The 20,596-nt window shown below is 50.9% G+C and overlaps 2 protein-coding genes across 6 annotated transcripts in view; one reads left to right on the plus strand and one right to left on the minus strand.

Moving 5' to 3' along the window:
* Nucleotides 1-3,820, minus strand: part of SUFU (SUFU negative regulator of hedgehog signaling) — an 85,230-nt gene extending 81,410 nt beyond the window's left edge. For all 5 annotated transcript variants that reach the window (XM_088528664.1, XM_088528663.1, XM_088528665.1 and 2 more), the window contains exon 1: nt 3,636-3,820. In XM_088528664.1, coding sequence (XP_088384790.1) covers nt 3,636-3,820 — 185 coding nt within the window. The remainder of the gene's footprint in view (nt 1-3,635) is intronic.
* A 2,694-nt stretch (nt 3,821-6,514) lies between these two features.
* On the plus strand, nt 6,515-20,036 carry ACTR1A (actin related protein 1A). Its single transcript, XM_088528666.1, has 11 exons — nt 6,515-6,624; nt 11,431-11,495; nt 12,283-12,358; nt 13,121-13,246; nt 14,076-14,200; nt 14,501-14,717; nt 16,691-16,783; nt 17,510-17,684; nt 18,213-18,274; nt 18,616-18,656; nt 19,187-20,036. Exons 1-11 carry the CDS (start codon nt 6,577-6,579, stop codon nt 19,287-19,289), a joined length of 1,131 nt encoding a protein of 376 aa, XP_088384792.1. The 5' UTR covers nt 6,515-6,576; the 3' UTR covers nt 19,290-20,036.
* Nucleotides 20,037-20,596: the final 560 nt, after the last annotated feature.

Below are 20,596 nucleotides of genomic sequence, written 5' to 3' on the forward strand. Positions count from 1 at the left end.
AACAGTTTGCCAAAGTTAACCTGACTGGGAAGATCCAAAGCAGGAGAGCAAGCAGCAGAACATATAGGGGGTTAGCAAGGAGCCAGAGCAGGTGAATGGGATTTGCAACAAGGGGAAAACACCTCCACCTGCTAAGCACCAACCCTCTCCTGCATGCATGAAACCTGCTCCCAACCCGGGTTTAATAACACCCTGCATGCCAGATGATTCACACTGCCTGCTGACACAAGGCATTTTGACACTCTGATGACAAGCACCACAAACAAGCCCTTAACTGTCCCCTCTCCAGGGCAGGGGCCTCTCCACAAGCCCGCTCTTCCCCAGGGCGGCTCCCATGGCATTCCCTGGAGCAGAGGCACCCATGAGCAAACCCTGCTGAGGCTCCGCTAGGCTAAACTGCCCTCCTCCCTCCTGCGAGCAATTTCCAAAAACACCAAGCCTCTCCCAGGATCAGCAGCACCAAACTAGCAAAAAACCCGTGTGCGAGGACACCGCACCAGGCAGCTCTGCGGCACTGAGCCCCGCTCCGCACGGAGCAGGCCTGGTTGGTCAGCTACGTGCCAGTCCACACGCTACACAGCAACCCAGGCGGACCGCGCTTATTCCCTAGGAGGTCTGGCAGACTTGGAAGCGATTTAAATAAAGCAAAAAGCTCGTAACAGTAACGTACTTGGAAAAACACACAACTGTGACATACAGCTGCGCTGACACCGCTCAGCCAGGGCCAGTTAACACAGATAGGAACCAGTTTCAGGGGCAGGTTCGACTGCTGCGCTGCCTCCTCAGCGCTCCCGCCCACAGTCACTGCGGCACCGCTCCGACCTGGGACCACAATCTACATATCAGTGCACAGGTTCACCCAAAGCGCTGCGAGCGTTGGAGGATTTTATTAGCGAGACCAAAACTTCAAAGCTGCAGGTACGGTACAAATTTGTTCCATTCTCTATTCATGGAGCTTATTTAGGAGCAAGAAGGGCAGCCTCAGGGGAAAACGGGATTTGCATCCCCATGAAGAACTGTCTTTTGACTGATGTTAAGAGCACTCTAAAGTCTCTGTCAAAGGAGAAGCCCAAGTGGGCAGAGGGGAAACAACTCCACAATGAGAAAAACACTGGGAAATCCCCAGTCTGTTTACACCCTGAAAAGTCTCCAGGGGATCCTCTACAATAATTTCCAGCAGCTGATAACAGGTCTGCTTTCCTGAGCTGCCTTTTGTCAGCCCTTCAGGGGTGCTCCGAGACCCCCCCAGCCATCACAGACCACAGATCAGAGCAAGACACGGGATGAAAAAACAGTCCAGCCCAAATTCTACATATTTCAAAACCAATCACAAAGCAATAAAAGTATGAATTTACTTTCCCTTGCAGCTCTGTGCATCAAGGTGTTCCACTTCAGAAGGATTCAGCTTCATTTAAAAAAAATAACGACAGGTAGTGGATGGCAACAGAGACTAACTCCTTCAAGGCATAACCTCTCACAAATACAATGAGGAGCTTTTCCTACAAGCTCCGGTTGCAATCAAGAACTCTCTCTCTCTCCCAAGATATGCGAATGGTGTTTAAAAAGAAAAAGAAAAGAAAAGCTGCTAGTTTCATGAAATAATTTGTAAGGCCAGTCCCTTCATTTAGCAGGCATGTGATTCTGGATCCCCCAGCTCTGTGCAGTAAGGCATACACCGCACCGTGCCAGCTCAAGAATATAATTCCAACTCCCCGAACACAAACTTGTTGCTCACCATAGGGAAACTGATACGTATTATTAAAAGCTGATTTGCTTCAGAATATTCCTAAGGCAGGAAAATTTGTTCAGCAATTTCCTCTTTCAGACTAAGCCACTAACTAGCTCACAGCTCAGGCAAAGGAGGGCAGACGAGCTGAGGGCAGGCAGTGGCAGAAGCCTTCAGCAAATCCAACCTCCAAGTTTTTCCAGGTTTGCCAACTACATGAGAAAAATACTGAGATAACAGTCCATTAAGCACAAAACACAAACAGGCCTTCATGTTACTACTCACATGCAATCTATCATCACTGCCAATAGCAGTTTTTTCGAGTGTGTGAGCTCCAAACTGCAGCAAGGGGCTAATCAACCCCTTTAAGCAAACAGGAAGCCAGGATTCTTCCCAAAGAGGGGTCTCTGCCAATCCTCCTTACAGACCCAAATCTCCATCCCACACACATCATCATCACTCTCACCAGTAGCATATTAAGCTGTTGACTCCTAAACCACAATGACTGGAAGCTCATGACACTTGAATATCTAAGATATTACAGGCACCTAAACAAACTGAGCAGACCATCACTGAAATACCACAGTACTGGTGTCCAAAGCCACAGATTTTCACGATCTCCTGGTCTCACTCCATCTTAAGTAATTAACAGCCCAGTTTAAGTAATTAACAACAACAGCAAAGAGGAAAACCTGAGCACTGTGGACCAGCAGCTGTACTTCTTGTTTGGAACCTCAAAGGGCAACCCGTATTTGGAAGATACCAGCAAGACCTTGCCTTGCACAGCAACTCATAGGGTGGAGATTATCCTGTTGCTGCTCAGGAGCCAACTGGGAAGACACACACAGGTTAAAGCTTACTGTAAACAAAGAAGTTAAACTTTTGCTAAACTTTTTCCAAGCGACACTGGTCAATGCCAGGGCCAGCGACAGCCAGCAGGGACCTGATCATGTTCCTTAGGTCCAGAAGAGGGGGCTGAACAGCAGAGCCGCAGTGAAAAGCACGAGGGCCTCCTCTTCCCACAGGGCTAGACACTTATCTCGATAGCTAAACACCCAAGCACTCCTCCGTGCTGCTCTCTCACATAAACAACTGCCGTTAGTGGTGTCAGACACTGTGGCAGCAGTGATGGGAAGCAGCAGATCCTCGGGCAGCGGCTCTGCGCGGGAGACGCGGCCGGTTCTCTCCGAGGAGGGGGGTCACGGGCTGCACCACATGCGTTTGGTCGGAGGCCGGCGCACAGGTTCGCTCTGCTCAACCCCTTGTTCGTGTCCCAAGCTCCAGGGCAGAGCGGAGCTCATACAGCAGGAACAACCCCAGGAGCTCCCCAGGCGCAGAGGCTTCTCCTGGGGGGGCTGCCCCCACCAGGACCCTCCTCCCCAGTCCGGGAAGCTCCACATTACCCCAAACCCCTTAATTATATCACCCATTCCCATCCCACTCCATCCCTGCTCTCCAGGGCCTCCCTCCTTGCCAGCCTCACTGGAGCCATCCCCAAACCCCCCTGCTTGCCCAAACTCTCCCAACCCCACGCAGTGCCCCACAGCCGCAAGGTGCCCCAGAGCTTCTATAACCTCACATGGGAACCGAGCCCTGCTGCTCCCCACAACCCCAAGCCCCTCAGCCCCACACGAGACCGGCCGCTGCCCCCCAGCTGCACTCAGGACCTCCCAGGGCCACCCCAGCGCCAACCAAGGCCCCCACAGACCTCCAGGACCTCCGTAGGCCCCAACCAAGGCCTCCACAGACCTCCAGGACCTCCGTAGGCCCCAACCAAGGCCTCCACAGACCTCCAGGACCTCCGTAGGCCCCAACCAAGGCCCCCACAGACCTCCAGGCCCACGCGCGGCCCCCAGCCCCACACAAAGCCCCCCGCCGCCCCAGGGCCACGCGCTCCCCCCGGCCTCACCAGTACTTGAGGATGGCGGTGACCTGCAGCGGGTTGGGCTGCTCGGGGTACAGGCGGCGGCACTCGCCGTAGATGCCGTGCAGCCCCGGCGGGAAGAGCGACGGGAAGGAGCCCGCGGCCGGGGCGGACGCCGAGCCCGGCCCGCCGGCCGCGGGGACGCCCCCGCCGGGCCGCGCGCCCTCCATGCGGGCAGGGCCCCGGGACGGCGGCTGCTCGCGGCGGACCCCGCGCGCGGCCCCGCGTCGCCTCCCGCCCGGCGCGGCCCCGGCGGCCCCCGCGGCGCTGCGGGACGAGGGGCGGGGCGGCCCCGCTGCCGCGGACGGCGCGACTGGCGGCCGGCTCAGCCAATGGCGGCGCGGCGCGGGGCGGGGCGGCCCCGCCTCTTCCCCGTCCGCGCCCCGCCCCGCCGCGCCGGGGATGGGGGGGCGTGCGCGCCCTCTAGCGGCCGCGGCGCTGCCGGCCGGGGCGGGGGGTGCCCTGGGGGTGTGGGGGCTGCTGTGGGGAGCTGTGGGGGTACAGAGCGGCTTGTGGGGAGCTGTGGGGTCCGGGGGAAAAACTGTAGGGCTGGGGAGGTTCAGAACTGCTCTGTGGGGAGCTATAGGCTCCTGGGAGAAGCTGTAGGGCTGGGGAGGTTCAGAACTGCTCTGTGGGGAGCTGTGCGGGTACAGAGCGTCTTGTGGGGAGCTGTGGGGCCCGGGGGAAAAGCTGTAGGGCTGGGGAGGTTCAGAACTGCGGTATGGGAAGCTATAGGGTCCTGAGAGAAGCTGTAGGGCTGGGGAGGTTCAGAACTGCTCTGTGGGGAGCTGTGCGGGTATAGAGCTGCTTGTGGGGAGCTGTGGGGCCCAGGGGAAAAGCTGTAGGGCTGGGGAGGTTTAGAACTGCGATGTGTGGAGCTGTAGGGTCCTGGGAGAAGCCGTAGGGCTGGGGAGGTTCAGAACTGCTCTATGGGGAGCTGTGGGGCCTGTGGGGAGCTATAGGGCTGGGGAGGTTCAGAACTGCGGTGTGTGGAGCTGTAGGGTCCTGGAAGAAGCTGTAGGACTGGGGAGGTTCAGAACTGCTCTGTGGGGAGCTGTGCGGGTACAGAGCGGCTTGTGGGGAGCTGTGGGGCCCGGGGGAAAAGCTGTAGGGCTGGAGAGGTTCAGAACTGCTATGTGGGGAGCTCTAGGGCCCTGTGTGGAGCTATAGGAGTATAGAGCTGCTTGTGGGGAGCTATAGGGCCTTGGGGGGAAGCTATAGGGTCAGGGCAGGCAGTGAGGTGCAGAGCTGCCATATGGGGAGCTGTGAGGCAGGGTGGGATGATGCAGGCCCCGGGCAGGGGGAGGAAAGCGAAGGACAGAGCTGTTGTGTGGGGCTCTATGAGGCCCTATAGGGAGAAATGGGTCCTGGAGGGGATGGGGTAGGAAGCTGCTCTGTGGGGAGTGCTGTGTCCCATGGTGGCTGTGGAGGGAGCTGTGGGGAGCTGTGGCAGGCAGGGCAGGATAGGGAGGCTGTGGACTCTGCTGTGGGGCAGCCCCATAGCAAGGAGGGCCTCTAATGTCGCCAATCCTTACAGCACCTGCCCCTACACACACCACTTTTATGTATTTATTTGCAGGTGCCTCCGAGGCCGTTGCGGAGCCACGCAGTGTCGGGGGTGTCGGACAGAGGGTTTTGCCCCGTGCACTGAGGTTGGTTCCACTCCTGAGCTCCCACAGGGCCCTCCTACACATGTGTGTGAGGATGTGCATGCACTCGAGCTCCAGTAGAGCTTTTCGATCAATAGAGGAAAAACTGAGCTATACTGCGCTGAGAGCGAGTGCTCCTGCTTGTTGTGTCTCTCCTTTAAGTAGGCTTTACTCTAAAACCAATATTCGCAGCGTACCTTTTAGGGGATCACGTGTAGTCAAGAAGCTGGCGGAGAGACAGATGATTATGCCAGGAAGGGAGGTGAGCAGCTGGTGTTTCCATGAATCATTGCTCCCTGCAATAAACAGTATTTCACTTGCCCTGTTACTGTGATACGGCTGTTTGTGACATCTACCTGAGAAGTCACTTACAGTCAACTGAGGAGATAAACATGATAAACAGAGTCATGTGTGGAATACTCTGTTGGCTTGAAGCACACAATTAGTCTCTCTTGGCATTTACTGAGGTGATACAATGCCATCCTTGAAGTAATTTAAAATCTTCCATCCTCTCATATCAAATAAAGGGCTTTTGCCCTAGATGAAGGATAAACATCACTAAAAAAAGGTATCTGAGATGCGGCTATCTGGATTCAAGGCAAAAAATCACAGAAGAAAAGTCTTAGCGTCCTCATGGGAGATACAGGGCAAGATGGTGTGGTTCTGAGTTAGCCTTCAGATGAATTTACTGGCCTTGAAGTGCGTTTTAGCTAACTTCAAACCCGGTGCTTTTGCTCAGAGTTCAATTCGAAACGTGTTAGTGTCACGATCAAGCCATCTAAAATGCGTTTAGAATGTGTGAAAGATGAACGAAAAAAAAAAAAAAACAGCAGGGAGCATGTTATTTAATGCCAGAATGCCGTTTATGTTTTATTTTTGGGAGCGAGACTCCTCCTGTGCTTGCTGCAGCCCTAGGTGCTGTTGGCGCAGCTGCGCTTTTCCCACAACGATGCCCAGAGGAGGGACAAAACAAACCCCGGGGCTTCCCGGCTGCCGTTCCGGTGCGCAGGGGCGCCCCGCGGTTTTGCTGGTTGATTTTGGGGTGTTTCGCTCCGTTTTCCCTCTTGGGGCTGGTTGCCCGCCCCGGCACTACGCCTCCCAGCAGCCCCCGCGCGCGGTGGGGCCTCCCGCGAGGCCGCGGGGCGCGCGCGGACTACAGCTCCCAGCACGCCCCGCGCCGCCAGGAATACATCTCCCAGGCGGCTGCGCGCCGCCCTTGTGCGCCTGCGCGGCCCGGGCTGTCGCTCCCTGGCTGGTGGCTGCGGCGCGTCCTCGCCATGGAGTCCTACGATGTGATAGCGAACCAGCCCGTCGTGATAGACAACGTGAGTGCGCGGCCCCGCGGGTAGGGCGGGCGGCGAGGACCCGCGGGCCTCGATCCCTTTGTCATCGGGGCGCCGCCCCGCCGGTTCCCCCTCCCCCCCCCCGTTTCGGCCCCCGCCCGGCACCGGGCCGAGCGATGCGCCGCGCCGGTGGGCGGGGCCTCCGGCCCTACCCGCGCCGCGATTGGCTGGGGGGCCTGCCCGTCACGCGCCGGACGGCCGCTGGCCCTGGGAGCGGTCGGTGTCGCCGCCGAGGTGCGCGCTGCGCGGAGCGGCAGGGGCCGCGCGATTGGCCGGTGCGGATGTCAATCACGGGTGGGGGGGCAGCCCGCTGGTACCTGCTTCAGCGGGGCGCGGCCCGCCCCGCCCGAGCAGCCCGTACCCATTGGCCGCTCGGGCCGTCCGTCAGCAGCGCCGCCCCGCCCCGCCCCTCTTTGTGCCCGCGGGACAATGGGGCCCGGCCGGGCTGTCTGTGCGCGGGCACCGCGGCACCGTCGAGAGGAGGAGGAGGAGGATGGAGGCAGCGCCGGGGGAGCGGGAGGCCTGGAGCAGCCCGGAGGAGCCGCCGCCTCCTCTGGGGTCTGAGTCACCCGGTCTCGCTCCTCCCTCCTGGCCACTGCTGCCTGCAGTCATCGGCTCGGAGGGTCGGCGCTTGTGCTCCGTGCTTTCCCCATCCTTATTTACTCCTTTGCCGTGTGACTTGGGGACAAGCCAGCCTTGAGCCATGTTTTTTTCAAGTGCCAAGTGAATGTAGGACTTCTAGGATCAAGCCTGATTATTCTCTTGATCTCTCTGCATTGTTGATCCCCATTGCCTCTCCACAACTCGAGCTCTCTGATACATCTGGATTTTCTGTCTTTGTTATTGCAGCAGACAGATTCAGCATAGACATCAAAGAAAATTGTCTAATGGTGGAAAAGATTAAGCAGTAGAATAGAAGGAGAAAAATATGGCCTCTCCTTTACTGGAGATGAAAGAATGGGTTAGGCTGATGCCCTTGGAAAGGGGTGGGCTAATATCCACCCTAATGTCGTGCTGAGTGAGTAGCTTAGCTGGTGTGAGTGCTCTGCTGGCATAACGTTCTTGTGCGCGTGGGTTTGTTGCAAGAAGCCTTGTAACAACAGCCCGTGTGTAATCGCAGTCTGCGCTGCTTTGTGCTATGATTCCTGCCCCTGCATCCGCCCCGAAGAAGGGCTCGTGTGCCTGCGCTTTAGTCTGATTCTCTTCTCATTTTTATCAGCTGGTCTTGTAAAACCTGCTAATTCTCCTTGCCTCTCTGCTGAATGACTTCCCTCCTCCCACGCGCGCGAGAGACGCGGTTGCCGTGGGTCTGTGTGTCTCCGCCGCTGGCAGGCTCTCGGCCGCGGCGCCTCGCGGTGACGTTGCATTTTTGGTACTCTCACGAGCTGAGGCGAGACGGGAAGTGGAAGCTGCACGGAGAAAGTGCTGCTACTGCTGCTGCCGCATGGGTGCTTTTCCTCGGAGAGCAGCTCTTCAAGGCTGATCCCGTCTTGTGTGTGTATGGGAGAGTGGGAAGGGGGAAACGAGGACTGTGCTTGTAAACAAGCCAACTGCTCAGCCCCGGCCCTGCTCCAGTGTCCCTGTGTATTCCAAAGGGGCATTAAGGAATGTGGCTAAAAGCAGAATCAGACTTTCTCATGCCAGCAAGCATGCTCAGCTTCGTATTTCCAATAGGAAGAGCTTTGAAATGTACGGGAAGAACTTGGAGCTTTCCTGCTATGCATCCTTAGTACTCTTCCCTTCTCAGTAAGTCATTTCTTTTAAAGACTTGTGTTTCCATCTAAAACACTCTTGCTAAAACAACTGGCCCAAGAGCCCTGATGAGTTTAAGGCACATGTTAAGGGACAGTGGTTCAGGCAGGTGCAGATTCCTTCATCTCTATGGAGTCGTGTCCATTTACATGAAACAGGATAAAATTTGGCTTGGTCATCTAAGTGGTATCATTTTAAACAGCTGAGCTGCCACTACAGACTGTTGTCTTTCATTTGCTCTTGCTCTTATGAAGTGAGCATCTAGTAAAATAGTGTTATAAGAATATGAAATGTATTTGCCCCCTTGGAAGTGCTATGCAGCAGACTTTTAGATATCAGTGATTTCCATTTAAATTTGTGTCCTAAACTCATCAAGATGAGTGAATTAATAACTGAGTCAGCAACAGAACTAGCGGGAGGAGCGGGTTCAAGTACTTTAAGATGCTCCTGAGAATTTTCAATGAGATTATCTCCCTTCTCCTTAAACTTTGATATGTAATTCCTCTCTCCTTTTATTCTGTTGCTCAGATGCAAAAACAACAACAAAAATCCCACAGGATGAAAGCCCAACCAGGATGCATTCTGATGGAAGGATGTTAATTTGGAGATTCTTTTAAGTTTTGATAAAACAGAGCTTCCAGCCAAAGGGAGGATGCATGGTATTTGGTTACTTGAAACAAAATAAAAAATAAAAATAGATCTTTATTTTAATCTTTCTCAGTCAGCCAGGGTCATTTCAACACTTAAACCTTTTCTTCTCATTGTATAGGAATCTCACACTGGGCAATAATAAATAGCTTTACTCAGTACACATACATCTTCAAAGTAGTAAAATGTTTTCAGGCAAAACTGAATAGGTCAGAAAACTCCATCAGGTCTTTGTAGTGTGGAGATAGCAACAGCTGTGCCAGGTTATTCCCAGGCACTTGGAAGCGCTGCTGTGTTTGAGTTCTGTCCTACTGGCCTGTTCAAAAGAAGCCATTCCCCTTTAGCTCCACTAAGAGTTCTGAACTCCGGACACATTCGGATAGCTTTGAACTTCAGTATGTAAATTCAAGAATACTTAACTTGCCAGAAACCTCACCAGGACACTTTTGGCCTGTCACAAGTTGGTTTTGGTTGCCCTGTTAAAATAGGAGCATCCTTGTTTTCCTGAAACCGCTTCCCAGCAGCAGGCAGCGCTGGCAGCAAGATCAGTCATGCTCTGGAGTGAGCTATGGAATAAGCACAATATTTTGATGGGTTGCGTCGCTGCGCTCAGTTCAGTGCTTTGCTGCTAGGCCTAGGGAAGGGTGATTTAATTTTTTATTTTGTTCCTCTTCCTCAGGTATAAGGATTGTTTACACACAGTGGTAAGGAAACTCAGAGCAGTATTTTTGTTTTCTTGAGCCTCTGCTTGGAGGTGAATAGCCAAAAGACAGCTTGTCCAAAAGGATGTCTCAACGCTTTGTAGGCTGCTTTGTCACATCTGCGCTTGCTGGCGCAGGCCTTGGGAGAGGAAGCTGGAGCCGAATTGAGCCCTCCTGGCCCTGAGGGAGCAGCCCTGCCCGGTGCCAGCCCGGGGGTGCCCTCGGAGCCCACGTGGCCACAGACAGTTCTTGGGGACAGGATTTCAGCCTATTTCCATCTCGTACCTGCAGACAAGCTCTGGCAGCTCTCGCCCTCTGGCAGGGCTCGGAGCAGGTCGTTCCTGCTGCGGGTGAAAGCAGGGATGCCGACCGGCACGGAGGCGGCATGGAGGGGAGAGCCGTGCAGGAGCAGCCAAAACGTCTTTCTGGTGCTGTAACCAGAGCAGTCCTGCTGCTGAATCATCGAGAGGGAACGAGCACCTCTTTAGTCGCTGCCTTCAGTGCAAACTCACACGCTCTGCTCCGAGTAGAGGACAAAGATGAACTGTTCCCCTTCCTGCCCAAGGGCTCGGTGCTGCGGTAGTTGGGGGTGATCAGTGAAATGGCCCAAATGAGCAGGTCTCATGAACATCCACTCCTTAGTGAAACTCGCGGGTTCCTGTGCGCTGCTCGTGGTTTCAAGGTGTTATTTGTCTGTACAAGGCGAGGAAGCGGAGGGGAAGGAGTCTGCACAGATTCATGTTGCTTACTGGCTTCCATGGGTGCCTTGGGATGATCCCGACAGGTGTGGAAGCTGTGGGGGAAGGAGCTCCACACTTAGCTGATTTCTCATGCTGGTTTTACCCACTCTGCGTTTGGGGCTTACGCTGCTTTGGAAGTCCCAGGAACTCCAGTCTCCCTGCCCTGCTGCACAATTTGCCTCCCAGTCTCTCCTTCCTGCTCCCTTTTGAACAAACAGCCATATCCTGTCAGCTGCCTTTCCTGCCTCCAGCCCTTCCTCGCACAGCCTGACTGGGACCTTTGCTGCTTCCAGACCCCATTCAGGTCTAGTTTCTAGAATCCTTGTTTGATAAGATTTCCCTGACCTGCCTCGTTAACTTTACCTGGCTCACCCACCACCTGAATTTGCTTAGTCTCAACTCCAACCTGTTTCACACAGCCCTTTCCCACTCCCTTCTCTGACTTTATCCACCTTCTCTCCATCCTCTCCAAATTCACTTCTGAGAAACCTGTAACCTTTGCCTTCCCCTTCTTAGTAGTAGCCCCTGGAGCCATGTAGCTGCTGCTAGACTTAATGAAATAAACTTTGCTTCTCAGAGGGCATTTAAGGAGTCAGGACTGCAGAGCTGGTGGGCTCCCTGGGTCCCTAGCACTCCCTGTAAGTAGCAGCAGAAGGTAATAAAATGTTTGTGTATTGGGAGCAGCCCTTTGGTGGGCACAGAGCAGTATCCGGCACCCTTGGGTGGTCTTGCTGATGGTGATGGCAGGGCTGGTTGCTCCCCTCTAGTGGCCAAGCTGACAAATTGGCACTTTCCCATCCCCAGCTTGGCTTGGAGGTCAACAGGAAGCTTAATACCTGGTAAAAGGGAGAGGGTCTGGCAATTCTGATGTATTTTGCTACTCTTTTAAAACTTGTGACGATGACTAAATGGACAGTAAGCTCCAACATTATCTGTTCTTCCCACAGGGCTCGGGTGTGATTAAAGCAGGCTTTGCAGGTGATCAGATACCAAAATACTGCTTTCCAAACTAGTAAGTACCCCACTGGCCTTGGTGAGTTGTTGGTAATGCTGTGTGCCAGTTCTTTGACACTTAGTGGGAAAGAATGGTCCCATGGTTGTAACTGGAGAAATGAGGTAAACTGGTTCTTCCTGCTACATAGAGGCGTCAGGGAGAATAGATCATTAAGTGCATTGAAATTTTCAGAAGAAAAGAAATTATGAAAAATTATGCATCATGTTTTATCAGGCTCCGAACCTCACCAGAGCTTTAGGATCCTTTAGCCTTGAGACTTTAGATGGACAAGGAAAAAAAGGCAAAACAAAGTTGGTTTTGAGGTGGGAGGTATGAAGCCCTCTGTGGTTCTTCAATGTGTGGTCCATTGTCTTGATCCCTTCCAAACTCTGTGAAAGTTTTCTGGGAATTTTACTGGAAGAAGGATTGGTGGATCAGGAACTCTGACTAGACACTGGCTTTTAGTTCAGTAGGGTGTTTCTTGAGTGTATTTGTGTTGTGAGCAATGCGGGCTTATTGGTAAGGTGGAGTATGGTGCTATAAATGTCTAATCTGAGAAGTCCATCTGAAGTCAAACAACACCACGGGGATCTACCAGCTCAGGCCTTTGCCCAGTTTACCCGGGTTCACTCCAGACACAGCTGGAACAAGTAAAGCCTGAATCATCAGGGCAATTGTGGCTACACTGGGCTGGACCTGCTGATTCAGGGGTTAATTCCTGCAGAGCAAACCTGGATCTCTCTGTATCTTTGGGTGCATCCAACCTCTCCATCAAGGAGCATTAATACTCTTGTCTCTCTTCCAGTGTGGGCAGACCAAAACATGTTCGTGTTATGGCTGGTGCTTTAGAAGGGGACATTTTCATTGGTCCAAAAGCAGAGGTAAGAAACCTGTTTCCTGTGTGTATCATATTATCTCACTATGTTGCTCTAAGTAAAGAGCTGTAGCAGTTGCACGTAAAGGGGATGTTGTTCTTTGACATTGTTATAGATATGAACAGCAGAATAGATCTCATTTTTACGTGTGTTCAAGCTGCAGCAAGAAGCTCTGTAAAATTCCCATCCCAAGCTGTTGATCAGGGACCTTTTCTCTCATTTCCCTCATTTTTATTTTCTCAAGTAAATCTGCTTCTCTCTCTCAGCTACTTCACAGTCTGTGTAGGTTAGATCCCCATCTTCTCAACTAGGGACTTCAGAATTGGAACTTGGTTGCCTTTTCTCTCCTGATCTGGGTGAGAAGCTGCTTTCCACAGTCCTGTTCTTCTCAGCACAATTGTGTATCCCATATTTCCCATGAATCCCCTGAACTACATTCGCCAACAACATTGTTACAGCTAAGCTGTAGAACAAAGATACCATTTGATGGGTGTCTGTGTAATGCTTGAAAACTGTTGGGATGGAATGTGCTCTACAAACACGAGGCCTTCCTACTCAGTATAAAAAGGCCTTGTTTAACCTCTGCAAATACTTCTCTGGGAAAGGTTTGTGATTAAAGTTCGGACTTTGTCCTGTGCACTACAAGCACGTCATGGAATTGGAAATGTGTGAGTCTGCCAGAAATGAAATTATATTTGTAACATTCAGGAATGAGATTGGTTGAGTGTCTCTGATGACTATGCTGTGTTGATATTTCTGTTTGCTCAGGAGCACAGAGGTCTCCTCTCAATCCGATACCCCATGGAACATGGCATAGTGAAGGACTGGAATGACATGGAGCGTATTTGGCAGTACGTCTATTCGAAAGACCAGCTTCAGACGTTCTCAGAGGAGGTGAGGTGTCTCATTAGGTAACAGCCACAGGCTCTTCATCTGTGCGTGTAACCCCAGGAGTCTCTGAACTCCGGGAAAGAGTTGTGACCTTTCCTGTGCAGTTCTGCAGAATTTCTAAGTGGATGTGTTGTTGAAATTATTCTTTTTCACCTCCCAGAAGATGTTGTAGAAGAAGTGTCTAGGCAATGTTCCTCCCCAGGTCTAACAATCTGGTCCAGCTAAAAAAAAAAACTTTCCAGATGTATTATTAACACTCTTTTTGATGATCCCACTCTGTGAAGCACCTTTCCTCTTCTGCCTGTGTATCAGGTGTCTGCTCAATGGTGATGTCCTTTGAAGTGTGGAAAGAGAAAACCATGGTCATGTGGTTTGGTGAGAAATAAATAAAATAGCCAAGAGGTGATGAAATAAGTAAGAATGATGGGTGACCTACAGTGGAAAAGGAATATTTTTGGCTGCTCTTGCAAGGAGCATATGGCATCACTCATTTTCTAGAGTTGTTGCTTTTGCGGCCATTTGGCCGGGCTCTTGGTACTGAGAGTCATCTTGTCCATATTTCGGGAACAGGATTGCTACAGATGAGATTTCTTAGAAAATCTAAGAAATATAACTGGGCTAGAGCCCTTCATAGCTGGACTAGAGCCCTACTCATTCTCCAGTTTATCAGAGATTCATAGTCTAATGCAGCTTACTAGCTGAAATTATTCCCTCTATCTGTCATCTTGCACCAGTAGCTCCTGAAGTGAATGAATAAGCAGAAATTGTTCAGGAACAGACACCTAGGTGCCTCCTGGTTGTTTTGCAGCACGGCTCCTTTCTTTTTTAACAGCATCCTGTGCTGCTGACAGAAGCACCCCTAAACCCACGCAAGAACAGAGAACGTGCTGCTGAGGTGTTTTTTGAGACCTTCAATGTGCCAGCGCTCTTCATCTCCATGCAAGCTGTGCTCAGCCTGTAAGTGTTTTTCCTCTTTGATTTGTCCATGTGAAATGTTGCTTTGAAATCCATTTTCTCATGAAACAAAATTCCCATGAAAATCCACACAAGCCCATGCACTTTTCAAGCAAGAACTGAACTTAAATTTTAATTTCTGTAATAAAGAATTTACAAGAATTGGCTGAATTATGTTGAGAACCAGGGATTTTTGCCCCGTTTAGTGAATTCTCAGCTTTCTGAGCTGTACCTGGGCATGCCACAATCTTGGGGCTCATTTTGAACTGCTTGTCCTGACTGGGTGGTTTTCCTCTTTGCCAGTTATGCTACTGGGAGGACTACAGGAGTGGTGCTGGACTCCGGGGATGGCGTCACCCACGCCGTCCCCATCTACGAAGGCTTTGCCATGCCCCACTCCATCATGCGCATTGACATCGCTGGCCGCGATGTCTCCCGCTTCCTGCGCCTCTATCTCCGGAAAGAGGGCTACGACTTCCACACCTCCTCCGAGTTCGAGATCGTCAAGACCATCAAGGAGGTGATTTACCTGCCTCTTTCTGTACCTTACTCAGGTGGGACAGTGAACGGTAGCCCCGAGATGGCAACCGCTCGCGGCGGCTTTGCTGCGTCACAGTCTTCGGACAGGCAGGTTGCTGCCTGGTTTCGGCTAGACCTGCTGTGCCTGGGTGCTGTTGATGTGTCTGTGCCTCTGGTACCTGAGATTGCTTCTCAGACGAGTCCTGGCTGTGATTGCTGCGTGCTGAGGCCTGGCAGTCGCTGCCCTGCTCTCAGCCTCATCACATGCTGTGGCTGCTGCGGATAACTCTGGCCTGAGTCAGCAGGCTGGGAGCGCTGGCCAAGGACCCTAATGGAAACACTTGTTCTGCAAGGCTGTAGTTTGGTTGGCTGTGCTGAGGGAGCAGTGCCTGTGCTCCACGTTGTGGTACAGTGGAATGGCTTCTGCCTGGGGCCTGGAGCCCTACAGCTCATGGGGTTGGAGGTTTCTGCCTGTTCTGCAAGTGCTGATTGCTGAAAGAGAGGAAAATTGATATGTGCAGGTATTGCAACATCTGTGGGCCAGAAGATCTAGTGCAAAGAGGCTGGGGAGCTCTTGGCTTCAGAAGAAGCCTGTTCTGTACAAAGCAGCCCCTGCAGTGTAAAGGGCTGCATAGGACAAACAAGAAGCTTGTGCTCTTTGGAAATAAGCCTGCAAATAGCCAGAAGTCCCTTCATATCTTAGGGAATGAAACTTTTAAAAGAGCTTGTGCCAATGGCTGAGCACAACATCCTGCTCAGGTGTGATCTTTTGAGTGAGCTTTACAGTTGGGCAAGAAAGAGCAGGGTAAAGAGAGCCAGATCCTGCCTTGCAACCTGCTCTGCTCACCAGTGAGTGTGCTGGGGACGAGAGCAAACAACTTGATGTTCCCTTTCCAACCTGCACCTTTTGCTTGTTTTAGCATTAATTTTATCTGGGGAAAGTGCTGTAGATGGCTAGGATATCAGAGCCTAGAGCTGGTACCCACTTGGGCCTTCATTGCAAATCTGAAGGGAGGAACCTCACTTTTATTGCTGGCAGTCGTCTTGCTTCTGGAAAGCTTGTGGAAGGGGTCTGAACACGCTCTAGCAAGCACAAATCTGAGACCCTGGGCACAGGCATTTCTGGGTCCTAAAAGTCAGCTGTGATCTATAGGGGTCTGACTCCATGTTTTGTTGTTGGTTTTTTTTTTTTTTTTTTTAACAGAAAAAAGCCAGGAAAGAAATTGGGTGATATTAAAAAGTCTAAAATAGAAATTACTGTACAAAGGGAAACTCTTAATACCTACTTCGATACAAAGTATTTCTTTTTTATCCACAAATGATAGCAATTTGGAATAGCAGAGCTTTCTGCTGAAGAAACAATACTGGATGATGACGGAATGTGGAAAGTCTAAACATATTTTGTTTCTTGCTAACTTAAAATGTAGCTGGACAGTGGGAAGTGATCGTCTTAGATTACATTAGGAGATTTTAGCTGTTGCCTATTAATTATCCTTCTTTGAAGTGCAGCAATACATTTTGTTCATGCTGTTAATCCATTGCAGAGTTACCTAAAAGCACATCTATATGTGGTTAATGCCATTAAAGGTGTTTTAAGTGATTGTTTTACTCTGTGCCAGAACAGATTAGAAGTGTTCACAGGAGAGAGACCCCATCTGTGCCGGAGGGAGGTAACCTCTTAATTAGTAAAGGAAAGCTGGAGACATGAGGGGAGCAGCTGTGAGAGGGCATGTGAACAGCCTGGTGTCCCTATTCCTCACATGGGCCTGTAGCATGGTGGGAAGATAAAGGTATTTTTCCTGATGTGAACCCAAAATAGGAGGTTTTCTTTCCAGCAAAAAAGATGTTGAAATTAGTCTCCCCTTTAGGACGCTTGGCCTTGTCTTTTAAAGAACTTTTTGTAGTGAGGAAGGTATTTTATTGGAAGTGTTTGGGATTGCCTTTCTCATCTCCCTTTTCCTCTTTCCTCCCTAGCGTGCCTGTTACCTGTCAATAAACCCCCAGAAGGATGAGACTCTGGAGACTGAGAAGGCTCAGTATTACCTGCCCGATGGCAGCACCATTGAGGTTTGTAAGGATGCATGTCGGGATATTCGTAACAGGAAGCACGGGTGTTCCAGCGTAGCCCTCTGCCTAGTGGTGGGAATTGCAGTAGGGTACTCGGTGGAGACAAGTGTCTTAAAAGGCCAGAACTTATCCCAAACTGCTGACCAGGGCGCTAGAATTTCTAGGGGGATGCCAATATTTTTAGAGAACTTACTACTTCTGCTGGTTTCTGAGTGAGGAGAAGACCATGAGGACCCAGAGCTGTAAGAGTTCAGGCTTTGATCTAGCAACTCTTCACACAGATGGGCTACAGACTGTGGGTTTGTATCAGCTTGCTGCAAGTTCAGCAGCAGTTTTGTATGTGTTTTATTTTGTCTAGAGGTCTGGAAAGTTGCTTTGAAGAGTGGCATAGGAATACTCTAGAAGGGCTGGGTTGAAGGAGAAGATATACAGGCTTTACCTCCAGCACCAGCTGTGGATCTGCTCCCTTCTCTCATGTTGACCTGTTCTGTGGAGTTGAGCAAGTTTCTTCCTCTGTTTCACCTGCAAAATGGAAACCGTGCCTTAGTTATTTGGGCAGTCAGCAAAACTGGTAATCCCTTGGGAGCTAATGATATAGTATGAATGTCTGAGAAATTTGTTACGTTTAAGTTTCAGCTGAGAAAGAAAGGCCCAAACTTGAGTCTATAGGCAGTGAACTGAACCATGCTTTTCTCTCTCTCACTCTGGTAATTCCTTTTCTTGCAGATCGGTCCTGCCCGTTTCCGAGCCCCGGAGCTTCTCTTCCGGCCAGACCTGATTGGGGAGGAATGTGAAGGACTCCATGAGGTGCTGGTTTTTGCCATTCAGAAATCAGACATGGACCTGAGGCGAACACTGTTCTCCAACATCGTGCTCTCTGGAGGCTCCACGCTTTTCAAAGGTTCCTGCCCCTCCTCTTTCAGTAGGGTGGGATCCGTCTTTCTCAGGGCGGGAGAGCTGAGGAATGTGGGGAAAGAGGACAAATTCTGAGGACCAGAGATTTCCGTGCTAAGAAATCAAACTCCAAATGTCTAATTGCCGCCAGGAATGGATGTCTCCACAGGTGAATATCTCCAGATACCTACTGGTCTCCCCACTTGATCCATAGGCTAGTATGTGGGAGGAACGTGGAGGGAAGGAAGAGGGACCTGGCACACCAGTGTCCTAGCTATAAGAAACTTGTTTGCTCATCTCCAAATGCTGCTGAGAGAGCCTGTTATGCCAATGTTCAGAGGACTGAGTGAGATGAGACAAAGTCAGGCTGTCCGCCGTGTCTGTGGCTGTGTTTTGTGTCTCCCCAGACTAGGCTGTGTGTAAGACTTGTAGAGGGACAGCTGAATAGGACTGAATGGGACATTGTCACATTATTGGTAGATGTAACTCGAACTTAGCTGAGGGGTTCAGACTGAGCATTTTCTGTCTTGTGTAGGTTTTGGTGACAGGCTCTTGAGCGAAGTGAAGAAACTAGCCCCTAAGGACGTCAAAATAAGGGTAAGAGCAGTTTCTTGGTTGCTTTTCACAGATAGTTTTGCATGTAGTTTGCAGCTCTGGCACTCCTAAAGGAACCATGCTGAGAGCGCAGCTGCTCCATGCTTCAAACCACTCATGCTTTTCCTGGACAGCCCAACAGTATCTGCTGTCGTGGTCCTACTGTCAGAGAAGCCTGAACCCTGGGCCAAAAAGGGTCATTCTGGAGGTGTCCCACTGGTATCTGCCGGTGGAACAGCTCGCACCCATTTTGTTGGCTGTCAGGTGCAGTGCAGTGGGGCAGCTTCCCGGGAGGAGCCTGCTAGATCTTGGAAAAATACTAACTGAAGCTCTCCTTCCCCCAGATATCGGCTCCTCAGGAGAGATTATATTCCACGTGGATTGGGTACGTACCATGCAGTGACGTGTCTTGCAGTGGGATGACAGCTGGGAGCTGGAGCCTGTTGGCTGTCGCAGTGTTGTTCCTTCTGGGCCGGCTGCTTGCGCGAGGGTTTGCGACCCGGGCACAATGTTGCTCCGTGCAGCTTTGTTCATGAGCCTCTCTCTATACCATAACCCTTTCACCTCTTGCACCCTTCTTAAGGTTCCTGCTGGACCTGTTAATTTTCCTTGTTTTGTGGCTAGTCTGAATATCCAACCTGAGGTAGAACAGCCTCATAGGTGGTAAATTTGCCAGGGCAGAGGCTCTAGGCATGTTTCTCCTGCTGTGTACCCCTTTGCTAGGGGAGCTAAGCTCAGATCCAGAAGGTCATAAGTTGTTCAGAGAGCATTTCTGCTGTAAGGAACCAGCAGTCCAGATGCCTCACTGAACCTGGCAGCACTGTGCTATAGGCACAACGCATCACTGCAGAGAGGCAGTGAGAGCAGGCCCAGAATTTTCCCTTAACCTCTAACTTATTGCCTGTTTCTCTCTAGTGGCTCTATTCTGGCCTCACTGGACACCTTTAAGAAAATGTGGGTTTCGAAAAAGGAATATGAAGAAGATGGAGCTCGTGCCATCCACCGAAAAACCTTCTAGCCCTGGGACCCGTCCTCAGTCTCCTCCGGAGACTCACTTCAGTTCTAAACTCGCTTTTCTGAGTCCGAGTGTCTGAGAGCTGCCTGTGTGTGTGTGTGTGCGTGCCAGCATGCCCCAATGTCACTGAGCAAGACAGCAGCAGCAGGAGGGTTATATTAGTACTACTAACTTTTCTTAATTTTATTTGTTGTTTTTTTTTTTTAATGGAAAGGAGAAAATACCAGTCTGAATTTCTCCAATAATGGCTTGTTCCTTTTTCATTTCACTCCCTGAATTTCTGTGTTATGATTGTATTTGTCACTGTTTAAAAAAAAAAAAAAAGAGAAAAAGAAAAAGGAAGAAAAAAAAAAAAACAACAAAAGGGAACAGCTTAGAAGCCGCCTAGCAAGCAAGAAGGGAGCCAACCACTGCAAGCTGCTCACACAGGCTTTAGTTAGCCTGGATCCAGTGGGTGGATTGTCTGGAAATATGTTGCCGAGGTCCTGTAGCTACTTACTTCTTCATCAGTGTCTTCACCGTCATTGGATTTTTTTTAAGTTGTTTTTAATATATATTTTTTATTAAGAGAAAGCACATTCTGAGCAGTTCAGCCCCTTTGCCCACTGTTTTTGGTGTGTAAGGATGAGTGTGTGCGTGCGTGTAAGTAACTTCTTAGCTTGACACGTGGGTCTGGACCACGGCTGGAGAAGTTGGTGGTAGGACTTAGTTTGTATTGCATGGAGTAGGACAAAGCAATCTCTCATCAGCTCTCATCGTACCAGACGGTTATTTTCTCGTACCTTGTGTTAAATCCCGGCTCTCCTCTGGAAGCAAAGGGCCCCAAAGTGGGGACAAGGCACTCGAGTGTTTCCCCTCAATCCACCAAGGTTTACAGCGCTGAGTTCTCACACTCTATCAGAGTTGAGGCTGTTTTTCCTTCCTTCCTGCCACATCAGGGCAAAAGGACCATCCGTTTTCAGCTAGGCATGACTCTCGTGTTCTATCCATTCTGGGGCAAAATAATAATCGGAAAGGTGCATTGTAATGTTAGAGTTGTTATTTATTTAAATGTCTGAGGATATCTCAAATACTGACCACAGCACCTGGGAACCATGCTTTGGGTCTTCTCTGCACACCTATTACCAGGCTGGCCACTGTTTGATGCTAACACTAATATTTGTAGCGCACATGCTTAGCAAAATAACTGCTCAGCCATGTAGCACTTGGGGGTAACTCTTCTTAGGGAGTCTCTAAGAGTGCACTGACCGAGTGGACAATAAATTGTATTGGTGTGTTGGTTTCCAGCAGCTTTGTGAGCAGCCAGCTGT

This window comes from Tinamus guttatus, unplaced genomic scaffold, assembly GCF_059628265.1.
Source record: "Tinamus guttatus ecotype Peru unplaced genomic scaffold, ASM5962826v1 Tinamus_guttatus_pri_ptg000314l, whole genome shotgun sequence".
Taxonomy (NCBI): Eukaryota; Metazoa; Chordata; class Aves; order Tinamiformes; family Tinamidae; genus Tinamus; species Tinamus guttatus.

Excerpts from the sequence above, each read along its gene's own strand:
- ACTR1A (XM_088528666.1), top strand. The coding sequence starts at position 6,577 with ATGGAGTCCTACGATGTGATAGCGAACCAGCCCGTCGTGATAGACAAC. Across the intron at positions 14,718-16,690 it reads TCGTCAAGACCATCAAGGAG|CGTGCCTGTTACCTGTCAAT; the intron begins GTGATTTACCTG and ends TTTCCTCCCTAG. Across the intron at positions 17,685-18,212 it reads AGGCTCCACGCTTTTCAAAG|GTTTTGGTGACAGGCTCTTG; the intron begins GTTCCTGCCCCT and ends TGTCTTGTGTAG.